This window comes from Populus alba, chromosome 13 (assembly GCF_005239225.2).
Source record: "Populus alba chromosome 13, ASM523922v2, whole genome shotgun sequence".
Lineage (NCBI taxonomy): Eukaryota > Viridiplantae > Streptophyta > Magnoliopsida > Malpighiales > Salicaceae > Populus > Populus alba.
The window spans coordinates 3,389,706-3,402,432 of NC_133296.1; the positions used below are offsets into that span (position 1 = coordinate 3,389,706).

The following is a 12,727-nucleotide window of genomic DNA, read 5'->3' on the forward strand; positions in this document are numbered from 1 at the left end:
CATAATCTGTGGAAATTGATATGCTACTTCTTCGATTACCATTTAATTTTCGATTTAGTCATTGCTATTTAAACTTCCAGTTCAATCTAGAATTATAAGATAAAGAATAGTTCTTGACTAGATTGATGTGTCATATGCTGTGGATTAATTCTTTTCTAATATAAAAAAAAAAATGTCTAGACATTAATGGATTTTTAAATAAGGAAAAAATATAAAATTCAGGAATTGATTCTTATGGAATCAATAATTTTAATTAATTTAATAATATAATTAAAAAATACCAATAATTATTTGAAAAATAAATAAATATTTGTTAATATTATAAAAACAAAATATCTTCTAAATACCCTTAAAATATCTCAACAATTTTATTTAATAATAAAATAAAAATAGAATAACCTCATAAAAAATAAATTAAAACTTAATTATTAACAAATCAAAAATTAAAAGATAAACTGGAAAAAAAAAAAAAACTTAACTCAATTTAATATATTAAATTTGTTATCTAATCATGTAATAACTCACAATTTGAAATATAAAATTAAAATAACCACACATACAAAAAAAATCAAGAAATTTAAGGCTCTGAAATCTAATGTTAAAAAAAAATTAAAAAAAAAAAAACCAAAATAAACTCATCTTTGAAATCACATTATTGAGGTAATAAAACCGAGATTAAGATTAGTCAAAAGCTTTTAAATCTATTCAAAAGCTTCATACAAATACATTTAACAAGTTCTAGCAAGAACAAACAGAATCACACATGTACTTTCTTGCACAATTTATTCTTTTTATTTTTTTCTCTTACATTTTACTATCTCAAGCATAAAAAAATCCCTTGATTCAACAGAAAACCTATTTTGCAAGGAGAACCAAGTAAGCTCACACTTCTCAACCAAGACTGCTCGTAAAAAACCCAATCCAATTCTAAAGTTTCCACAACTTCATCTGTTGATAAGCTAGGTGATGAATTACATAATTACGTGCAACAAAGAGAATAGGATTTTTTATTTTTTTTAGAAAATCAACGGAAGAAGAAAACTATCTTCAAAAGAAAGGGTAAAAGAAAATTCTAATATTGTTGAATTTCAACTAGAAAACTCGTACTATTATAACCAAAAAAACCTATCAAGTTACATGGGATTCATAGCAAAACAGGAAAAGAACTCAACATACTAAATTTATGTCAAGTACTATGTCGGTATGTCCCTCTTCTCAGTACTGATGAATTTGCCATAGGCACACGTCATGGTTTTCCCTGATCTGTGCCATGAAACTTTCTCCCAGCATCAACTGCTTCCCTGAAAGAAGAGGCGAGTTGCATGGTTACAAATAAATTTATCCTAAAGATGGTTACATTTGATTCACAACCAGAAATGTTTGTATTCTATGTTCATTACACAAATTCATCCCTCCACTCCTCAACAATCACACAAAGGAGTTATTTTCAAATTTCAATGGGCCTTGCATCGTTCTTTTTTTTCTTCCTAATACAGTTTTTGCCAGATAATTTGCGTATCTGTAAGTTCCACAGTTAATATGCTCAGTTAAGAATTCAGAATCCATATGCTGATATACTAGCATATCTTGACTTAAATGGAAAAGGAACAGAAGTTTAAAGGGTCATAGAAGCAAAAATTTGTAACGTGGTTTTTTATCACATACCTAAAGGATTTCACAAGCTCCGTATTTTCAGGGTCAAGCTTCACACCCTCATAAAAGGAATTTGCTGCTTCATCAAACCTCTGCAAGTAGAAGGCAATCAAGAAATGCTAGACAATGTAAATTAGTACCACACCCATTGAAAAAAGAAAAAAAAAGGAAAGGCATGCCTGCAACAAGCGCAGAGCTGCGCCTTCCCGATACCAAGCTTTTGGCCAATCAGGTTTTAGCTTTATGCAGGCCTTTGCATCAGCTAATGCTTGGTCAGGTTGCCCCAATCGTATCCAACACAGGCTTCTATTCGAAAGCACAGCAGCATTTGTGGGATCCAGATCAATTGCCTGCAAATGTAACATCAACCTTCTATTCAGTCAAGATCCAGAAAGCTATCCAATAACGATGGTCAGTTTGTCAACTAAGAATTCTTCAATGTTGGGTATACAACTTTAATAATAAAGTATCAGAAAGCAACCACAAGCAACTAGAAAGGAACATTTGCTTGTGTATTTCTAGATCTTCTGGCATTCCATCTAAGGCTTGACTACTTTAAAACAAAATTTGCTCCATTAAATATCCCATCTTGACATATAACCCATTCCACAAACAATTCAACTACTTTCCATATTAAAGGGAAACACAAATTTAGATTTTAACACTAATTCTTTAGACAATCATGACTCATGTAGGGTGTCCAAAGATCCAATGTATGAAATGAGTTTCGATAAAATTTCAAGATAGGATTAGACTATCTATCCTTGTATATCAGGATAATTCTCCAATCTGTCCTTGAATCCCTAATTGATTCAATTTTATCCTTGAATATAAGTTAAGTTTCTAATAAATCCTTTCGGCAAGATTTTTAGGCTAAAGCACAGGAAAAAGTCACGTGATTTGCACATGAAAAACTTCCGTTTGTCTAGCTTGGAAGGGCATTTTAAGAATAAAAATAGCTGTATGCACATCACATGACTAATTCCAGTAGTCTGGCCTTGAAATCTTGTCAAAAGGATATATTAGAAACTTAACGAATATTCTAGGACAATTGACTCAACTGAAGATATAAGGATAGATTGGAGAATTACCTTATTAATAAGGACAGATTGAGTCCTTAACCCTTCAAAATATCTAGTAACAGGACAAAAGTCATTAAAAAGCTAGTTTCCAAATGCCAAATAGCATGTTATTTGAAAAAACTAATTTCATGCATAAGGACCGAAAACTCTAATAAAAGAACAAGAAAAAGAATAAAAACTCTAAACCTCTTAAACAGGATACAGAACAAATGACATACTTGTGCATAATCATTCACTGCTGTAAGATATTCGTTTCGTTTGAAAGCATCGTCTCCTCTTGATTTTGTTTCAGCAGCTCTCTCCTTTGCTTCAGGTGACACCTGAAAAAGTTGTTGGGACATTTATTATGGTGAGAAACACACTGAAATATAATTCCAACCAAATTGCTTGAGTTGTGGGATCACTTTGCCTTGGCATAAAAGACAAGCCATGGTGCAAGGTACATTTCCAAGTGAATTGCCATAAACCCCTAAAAACTTTATGAATGCTAGTGTAATGCCATTCAATTCTGCTATGGAAACCAACCAATTTTGGGGTAGATTGGTCTGTTCATGTTATAACAGTAAGATTCTGGATTTGATTTTAGTTGTGGTTGGCTCTTGGGATAATGCTTCATGTTGCCTGGCAACCCAACCCTGTAACTAATTGACAGGCTCAGTTCAATGATCAGGTTGGGATTTGACACACAAAAAACTTATATCTATCTATATGTGTATGTATTCTTCCCTTGTTCATTAAAGCTGCATAAATGCAACAAACAGGTTAGGAGGTTGCAAGATCTAATTTCCCTGTGTTCCAATTGGTTATCAAAATGCAAAAGATTACAGGATAAGGAGAACAGAGAGCCAAATCAATCTGAACTGCTTCGGTTCAACTCTGGGTTGGATTTTTGGCGTTAATAAGTCATCCCAGTCTGAAAAGTGACAGTTCTGATCCAACCCACTTGGTTTCAGACCCATTCAAATCAGATACATAAATCTTAAATAGCATTAGCCGCACTGAGCAAGCTTCAAAATGCTAAAGATAAGTGGAGCAAAGAGCCAAATCAATCTGAACAGCTGCAGGTCAATTCTGGGGAGGATTTTTGGAGTTAATAAGGTCAGCTTAGCTCTGAACGTGACAGTTCTGATCCAACCAATTTGGTATGAGGCCTACATATAACTAGTACATATATCTTAAATTGCAGCGCTGAGAAAGCTACAGAAGGTCTGCAATTAGCATTATTTCTTGCATGTGGTTGAAGGTTCCATGATTTCTCACTTCAAAATAAGAATAAACAGAACGGCCAAAGCCATGAGCACAATTGAAGCATTTGAACCAACAAACAAAACAGATCCACTTTATCACATGCGATAACCAACTGCCATCATTAGAAACAACTTTTATGATTGACTGCAAAATTGACAAGTAAATCAAAACTGAATTCTAAAAAACATAATTGCACCCAATGAGAGGAAGTTACACAACTGATAATTGTAAGCTATTCAGTAAAACTTTGGCAAGGAAGAAGGATCCATTGTCAAGGAATAAACTCAAAAAGCATCATGACAAAAAAATCACAACAAAAGCAACATGTAACCAGCAAGAAAATTAAATGATAGCATAAGCAGAACCTCAGGCAGATCTCTTTTAAGTGTTTCTGTGTCCCCTGAAGCGTCAACTTCCTTCACTTTCTGTGTTTCTTCCTGCAAAGAATTTCCAACCCAATCAAAGGGAAATTAACAACAGGAAACTGCCAAGGATAAAATAAAGATAGCTGTGTGAGTAGAATAACAATATCTGGTCAAGTTAGCCTGTTATCAGGTCATTATTTCTCTCTGTTCAGTGAAAATATCTCCATAGCAATAGATGATGTGATTTCTTGTGAAAATAAAACATTCACAACCAAGAGCTCATTCATTAATAGTACAACAGATCCTCATGTGAGTATGCATGGATGTCCACAAACTTCGACCCCTCAATAAGACAGAAAATGTAAATTAGTAATTGTTAAATAGTGATAGCAGATGGAGCACATGTATTTGTGGCTTTAGCAACAAATAGGAAAGCTTATTAAGTCGCATAAAATTCATAACAATATCTTTTGAGGATCACAATACCACTTTGTTAGCTTCAGACTGCATGTGTTCAAGAATTCCATCAACAGTCCACTCAGAGATGCTCTTAACTTTTGTTGTCAAGGGGAAAAGAATCTCAACAGCAGCACGGTTACCTCTTGCAGCTGCAACCTGTATTGGTTTCTGACCATCCTATGATGCAAGGAAAATTCATAATCATTCCAAGTTAAAATAAAGGTGAAAAATAATTCCATGAAAGGAAGCACCATTTACATTTTATTTTTCTTTTTCAAATGAATTACATTTACCATGAAATTGCAACATTAAGAACTTTGGAAATTTCTACGGGAAAAAAAGGAACTTTAACAATGTTTGATAAGATAGAAATCTTAAGGAGTAGGAGAAAACTCTAAATTCATGAAGACAATCAGGTATTGCTACCCTTCTACCCAAAGCCAACCATAAGAAAGTATTGAAAATCAAAATAAATAAAAATATATTCATCAAAAAGATATTTCCTGAACCCCAACCTGTAAAAGCATAGAGACAAACAACAAATAACACTATACAGAAAGCTACAGTAATCCCTCAAGTAACTGGATGCAGTCATAGCCTTACCTCATCAGTGACATTAGGATTAGCTCCAGCTTCCAACAAACAGTTCAAAATTTCTGGGCTTCCAATATCAGCAGCAATGTGCAGCGGAGTTGCTCCTCCAGCAGCAACATTCACATCTGCACCAGCCTGCACAGAAGAAATCACAAAGGTCGGTGCTCTAAAATGGTGTGAAGCTATAAGCATGTAAGCATAACAAGTAGGATTAAAGATGCTTCTACACCAATGGATGTGATCTCCTAAACAATATTCCCACGCTTTGGTCTACAGAAAAATCCATTCACTTTATAAATTGCTATAAAACCAGTGACACAACCAACAAGTTCAAAAAATTTGATAGCCATATACAAAATAGTTAATGATTTAGGAAATACCTGAACCAACAACTCTAGGCATGCTAATGAACTAGCTGCTACAGCTGATAATAATGGAGTTACACCATCTTCTGTTTCGGCATTAGGCTGCAAAAGAATATCAAAAGATAAAAATAACACTATACAAAAACAATCTAGCCACACATCATTGAGAAACATAAGAGCATGTCCTGAATCAGAAAATATTTAAATAGATTTGTGGAAGTTCTGGAACATAGCAAACAACCTGTTGGAGAAATCTATACATGGGAAAATACCAAAAATGTGATAATTGTTATTCAAAGACTTGGATATCACAGGGATGACTTTTTTACACGGTTATACATGACCTATATAGTTTTTCAAGTGTCACTACATGATATGTGTTCAGCTTGGATTGTCACATCTGCCAAATTTAAAATGGCTTCTCTCACTACATGCAATTCATGGCTGTATCTCACTCCTTTTGTCTCTCTCTCGTTTGCTTTTACAAGTAGTGACACATTTAACTGATAATGAATAACGTTAATACAGTGAGAAAAGGGGGGAAATTACGTTCGCATGGTGCTCCAGCAACACTTTCAAAGCATCCTGTTGGCCATGCCCAGCAGCCCAGATTAAAGGAGTACCAGCGTCACTTTGTGAATCAACCTCAGCACCCTTAGAAAGTAAATACTCCATCAATTCATTATTTCCTGCAAACAAAAGCATGCAATGCAATAAAGAAAAATCTCAACAGAAGAAGCAGGTGGAATGAATCTAGGAGTGAAACTGATTTTTCTGCACTAAGCATCACAGTGCGAATCATCAGAAAGATCAAGCAGGAAACATTACCATGCAGAAGCGCAAGACTTGCCCAGTTAAACCCCAAACATACCTATCCCAGCAGAGTGGTGCAAGGCTGTGGCCCCTAAATCACTTGACATAACAGGATTGGCACCCTGATCGAGAAGATATTTAGCAGTGGCAGTATGTCCTTGCCGAGCAGCATGAATAATAGGAGTCTCACCTGCATATGGTAACAATTTCCTTGAGATGATCTATAACAGCAAGGTATCAATAACTGCAAAAGACAAATGCATGTCATCTAAATTTCTGAAAAATACTGTAATGAGATGCAAATATAAACGTGAATCATATGAACATGATTTCGCATAAGTTTTCTAAACAAGCAGATTGAAAGGTTTCAACTTTTGTGCATGCCCCAGTTTATTTTCTCATACATTAATTCTGTCCCTGATGGCTGATACCTATGGTGCTCTTCTTTTCTTGGATCTCTTTCAGGTGTCCAATCACAAGGGGGTTAATTCTAACAGCACTTTTCAAGACCTAATTCCATTCATAGCTTTACTATGTTCAAAAATGATGGGGTAAAACTGGTAAAGCTTTGAAAAATTGTTCATGTAATACATCTAATATGCATAAACAATACAACCGAGAGAATTACCTTCACCAAGTACCCAATCTAACAGCCAAGTTGCCAACTCACCATGTTCCATAATCTAAACTGTAAGGAAGACCCGCCAACAATGATACCCATTTGAAACTAATAGACCAGGATCAGGATATTTAAGAGTTCTTATGAATTTTCTTCTAGCAACAGGATAGTCTAAAATTGTCCCTGCAAAGTTGATATCTAAAAACAATGACACGATTTCTCATATTGCTCAATTACATGGCCAGTCAAACCAAAAGCTGGTCTCCTTAGTGCGTTTTAGTCAGCCTTTGTTCATCTCAGTAAAACGGTGCCCAGGGTTACTTAATTAAATAAAATGAAGGGATTCTCAAGAATAATAAGGTAAGGGTATTCTCAAAACTATGAGTAGGGTCAGTGTGGATATAAGAAAAATACCATCTTCATCTTTTGTATCAACATCAAGCTTCAATTCCTCAAGCAAATACTTGCAAACCTCAGTCTGTCCTTCTCTTGCCGCAAAATGAAGTGCCCCTCGTTTATTAGCATCCTTTATATCTGCCACAGTATTCGACATTCCGCTCCCTTCATCAAGCTGTGAAGCTATATCTGCTTAACCAAACATCAATCATCAAAATTAAACATTTAAAAAAAAAAAAAAAAACAATAGACCCCATATAACCAGAATACCAATTACATAATAACCTACTCCACCAAAAAGCAATGCAAGCCGGGGAAAAAAAAAGGAAAGAAAAGAAAAGTAAAGAACTTACTTTTAAGAAGATCAAGATTCCCTACACAAGCAGCAGTAAGAAAATGCTGAACTTTCTGCCTCGCTGCAATCACTCAGGACCGAATATAAACAAATTCAAGAACTTGCATATAGACAAAACGAGAAACCCCTAAAAAAGATATTGCTGAACTCTCGAAAATGAAATGAACTTTGTATAAAAGTTTACATCTTTATAGCTAGTTATGTTACAATATACACACAAACACTGATGTGAGAGAGAGAGAGAGGTGACCTGTAAGGGCTTCAGAAGCCATAGTGAGTTTCACAGATAAATGGTTTCAAAACCCACAAACAATTTTATCTTTTTGTCGATAGTCGTTTTATATCAATTATTAAGGAAATGGGTTTTCCGGGCTCGGTCTGAAAGAACAGAAACAGAATACTGAGAGGGTCTGTTGCACAACGCAAGGACAGTAAGCACTTCGTCCCTATAACGTTTCCCTGTTTATGCTTCCAGAGGGAAAAGGCAAAGATAGTGAAGAACGGAGTAGGGTTTAAAATTAAGGTCCTCTAATTTGCATTCATGTCCAAAAACGATACACATGAAAAAACACATATTTGATCTAGCCCCTAATGTATTGTTTCGTAATCAATTGAATTCCAAACCATTTGATTATTGAGTCTTCCCTCAAACATTATCTTATTGGCAGGAAAAAAAAATCTCATCCTATTTATCCTTTTTTTAAAAAAATCTTAAAATTAAATTTAATTTCAATAGTTAAATCAATTTTTTAATTTAAAATATTTTTAAGGGTATTTATTTAAATTCCAAATGAAATTCAATTACTAAAAAATAACCAAAAACAAATGAGAAGAGGAAACCCTCTGATTTACTACAGTAATTCCTCTTAGAATTGACATTTTAAAAAAACATTAAATCAAAAATACCCTTAACACGAACCCTATTTTTTACATAACCTTTCACTATCTATTTCCTTCTTTTTGTAACCCTAGCGGTCTTTTCCAACACTTTCTTTCAATTTAAAACACTCGTGGATGATGATTTATAGTTTGTTGCATGGAAAATTTAATCAGATAATCTCCATGGTATTAAGCCTTTTCTAAGCCTTGTATAAGATTAGATAAAAAAAAAAATATCAAACTGGTATTAAGCTATTATAGTCTAAAAAAGCCACGACTTTTAGTGGATGCCCATCTATTTGATTTTATTGTTTGCTTGCAATTGAAAGTTCTAGGGAAAAAATTAAAGAATAGAAAAAATGACAACCTTGTTATATAAAAAATAAATTGGTCCCTCTACTTTTTTTTCAACTTTTTAATTAGGATTTTAGCAAAGTTTCTTTGTTGTCATTTTAGTTTGGAGAATAAATGTTTTTAATTTAAGACTTTATTGTGTGTTCATGCTCTAGTCCCTGATTCAAGAAATGAGAGAAAAGATCGTCTAAAAACAAAAAATTATCAATTGGTCTCATTTTATCTATGAAAAAAGTCATTCCTTCATTTTAGATGCGAAGGCAATGTTGCATGTGAATTTAGATAGGATTTAAAAAAAAATGTTAAGTAAAAATCTAAAAAGCATGGGTGTAGAGTCAGCATTGTTCACCCACACATAAGACATTGCAAATTTATTATGTATTTTTTAACAATTTATTTTGCCCTTTAAATTTTAGTTTTGGGCAATTTAATCCTATTTAAAAGCCAAATACTTTTGATTTCTTAATCAATGATGGAATTAGAAGAACAAGGACCATAATGAAAAAGATATCAAACATGAGTGGTGTGCTAGAAGTTCCAGGAAAGATACACTTTGGTCCTCACATTTTAAAAATAACATAAATTATATATTTTTGACACCTCAATATTTTTTTAATTCAATTATAATACAAAAATTTATTTTTTGTTATTTTTATAGTCTTTGGTTGAGAGAGAAGAGAGAAGGGCCGCTAGTTGTAGCAGTAAAGAGAGAAAAATATCGTTGACACCAATTTAAACCATTAAAATAATCAATATTTGTGTCAAATGGTTCTATTTGATGAGGAGAATTCATATTAGGTGTTTTTTTACCTTTAAAATTCTTGAAAAAATAGATCTGAACTTGAGTTGATTTTTTATTTCAAGTTAATTTTAGTTTATATGATGATTTTTTTATTTTTTTGAGGTTATAGATAGATTCATCATGATTTCTAAGGTATTTTCTAATTATTTTGGGCTACAAATGAGTTGATAAACAAGTTTTTGAATAAAAAAATTTTTAATTTTCTAGCAGCCACAATTACTAGAATTTGAGCAAAACCATATAGCATATCATCTGCTTTTTTCCCACTGCTTTTATTTTTAACAAGAAATCGAGAATAGATGGACAAAATGTGACATTCACCCCACTATTTAAGAATGAAAAATGTTATATGTTAAAAAAAAAAAAAAACTAAATATTTGAGTTCTGATTTAAATATTCAAATTTATTACTTTATCCAGTTCTAACCGTATACAATCTCTTGTAACAATCCGTAATCTCTTTAATGAAATTCAGTTGATTTTCATAGCTTTAAATTCTTATTGATGGTGGAAGAACACATATCACTCAATGAACAATCTAAAAATATCAAAATATGTAGAACTAATTATATGTAGAACCTTCAATGGGGATTTAGACATCAAAAAAAAAAAAAAAAAAAGAGGCCAAATAATACTAGAATGAAATTTGCAATACCTCATGGAAACTCTGGTAAAAAAAAAAAAAAATAAATAAGAAGAGAAATGCATCAATTTCTAACCAAGCTATCAAGAGCCAATGGCAACTTCTACTCCACTGACCTTGTAAATATTGAGCCCATAACGCCTCCTCGTGTTTTTTATGGCCTCTATAATGGTAGAAAATTCTATCAAGACCCTAATGAAAATTTAAGCCAACCCCCTCTCTCTCTCTTCTCTCTCTCTCTTCTCTCTCCTTCTGGATTTATGTCTTCGTCTGATCTAGCTCTTTATATATATCTCTCACTGTACAATGTATCCCACAATTTGATCAATAAGACTGCCTCACCGAACAAGCTACAGCTTGTGCCCAGTGCCTTAACTTAGTCTTAACTTGCTTTGGATCATCACCTGCATGCAGAGAATCAGAAAAATCCAAGTTAATATAATTCTGAAATCAAATATGAGAAGGGAATCTTTCTTTGTTTTGAATCAAATATATGAAATATATTAGAAAGCCAACAAATTTCAAGTACTAACAACATGCAATGTAGTCGTGGAAACTTTCTTTACCTGGGCTACATATCTTCCAATCTGGATCGCCCTTAGGGCTTCCAAATGAAGATGAACGTGTGCCCATTGCTGATGAAGATGGTGATTCTCCACTATGAGGTGTGGAAACCGGGCTTGGCGATAGTTGCCGGTTAACGGCAAAATAAAGATCCAGTGCTGGTAACGTATTGGTCAATTGTTGCCCTTCTTCCTCTTTAAATCCAAATCCAAGCTCTATGCACCCTTTGAGCTCATTCAAGTCTTCATCTGTCAGGTCATCAGGATCTAGCAGCTTGTTTTTCCTCCCCTCCTGCATTAGTATTTGGCGGCGACGTCTCTCCCATGCCCTGTCACGTCGAGTTTCGCACATTGAAAGTTGCTTGGACAGGCGTTTCTTGTTCTTCCATATCAGGGGCGCCAAAGGCATGCGCTCCAAATCTTCAGAATCTGAGGAGTTCAACGATGGTATTGACGACGACGAAGACGATAGCAATGTCTGGTTTTTAGCCGTAATCTCATTGCCGTTGATCATCTTACAAGTTACAAATGACAGCGAAGGAGTCCAGGCACAGCAACTATATCATAGGGGCTAAGATATGGAGGTAGCAGCGACAGGAAAAGCTGTCTGTCGCGCCACCAAAATGGGAGCAGTGTGGGACAGGGACAGGGACAGGGACAGGGGCGCCTCTGAAAAGCTTTCTCAACAAGGAACGAAAGGCACCAGCCCAACCAGGTCAGGCTGGAATAGATTGAGAACTGGCTTTAATGGCGAAGAGAGGGAAATGGGATGCGGCTGCAACACCTCTGTAGGGAGGATTTGTCAGCCATTCATTTATAAGTGTCAAGTTGGAGACTTTTTGTTAAATTTGGAGAGGGCAATACCCAATTCTGGTCATTTTGTTTCTATTTTTGAGAATTTATATGACAAACAGAAGAATATAAGATTTCTGTTATATGGACATCCTTCTCATTTTTATGCACATTGTCGTACGACACTTCTTCTTCTTCTTCTTCTGTAATGTTTGTTATATGAAACTTGGAGAGCTTCTTTTTTTGGATTTGTTCTGGAATTTAAGCTATATTGCTGCCACCTATTTCGGATTAAGCTAGATTGGATGTTTGTTATCTGAGGTAAAAAAAAAAACAAAAAACAAAAAATCATCTTTTTCTAGAAGCTAGAGTTTGGGTAGTTAACAATACTAATATTAACCAACGGCTAATCCTTACCACAGAAATAAAATCTAACCCAGCCAACATGTTGATCTAAGATAGCTTACGTGACTTTTCATTCAAGCTGAGTTTCAACAACAACAAAAAAAAGTCAACCCAGAGTTAAATGGGCTTGATCTAATTAACTATAACGGTCAATCTAGAATTGACTTAGCTTAAATAGATTTACTAGAAAGGTTAACTCATGGTATCTTTAATTTAATTTAATTTAAAAATAAAATAAAATAATATTGTTTTGATTTTTTTTAAAAAAATAAAATAATGTTATTTTGATTCATCAATCAATTTAGATTAATTAGTTCAACACATGATTCAAACCATGAATT

At 33.9% G+C, this 12,727-nt stretch overlaps 2 protein-coding genes and 1 long non-coding RNA gene across 3 annotated transcripts; 1 reads left to right on the forward strand and 2 right to left on the reverse strand.

The window, feature by feature from the left end:
* Positions 1-908: 908 nt before the first annotated feature.
* On the reverse strand, positions 909-8,424 carry LOC118044026 (uncharacterized). The gene is made up of 13 exons (XM_035052171.2): positions 8,200-8,424; positions 7,948-8,010; positions 7,613-7,783; positions 6,638-6,769; positions 6,316-6,455; positions 5,782-5,868; positions 5,411-5,536; positions 4,835-4,984; positions 4,349-4,420; positions 2,954-3,055; positions 1,833-2,003; positions 1,666-1,745; positions 909-1,301 (listed from the first exon to the last, which is right to left on the reverse strand). The coding sequence occupies exons 1-13, from the start codon at positions 8,219-8,221 to the stop codon at positions 1,247-1,249; spliced, it is 1,371 nt and encodes a 456-aa protein (XP_034908062.1). The 5' UTR covers positions 8,222-8,424; the 3' UTR covers positions 909-1,246.
* Positions 6,724-7,841, forward strand: LOC140954394 (uncharacterized). The gene is made up of 2 exons (XR_012167601.1): positions 6,724-6,813; positions 7,045-7,841. It is a non-coding gene; the product is annotated as an uncharacterized lncRNA (long non-coding RNA).
* Positions 8,425-10,950: 2,526 nt separating the features above from the next.
* On the reverse strand, positions 10,951-11,703 carry LOC118044071 (uncharacterized). Its single transcript, XM_035052232.1, has 2 exons — positions 11,193-11,703; positions 10,951-11,030 (listed from the first exon to the last, which is right to left on the reverse strand). Exons 1-2 carry the CDS (start codon positions 11,701-11,703, stop codon positions 10,951-10,953), a joined length of 591 nt encoding a protein of 196 aa, XP_034908123.1.
* Between the last annotated feature and the right edge of the window lie 1,024 nt (positions 11,704-12,727).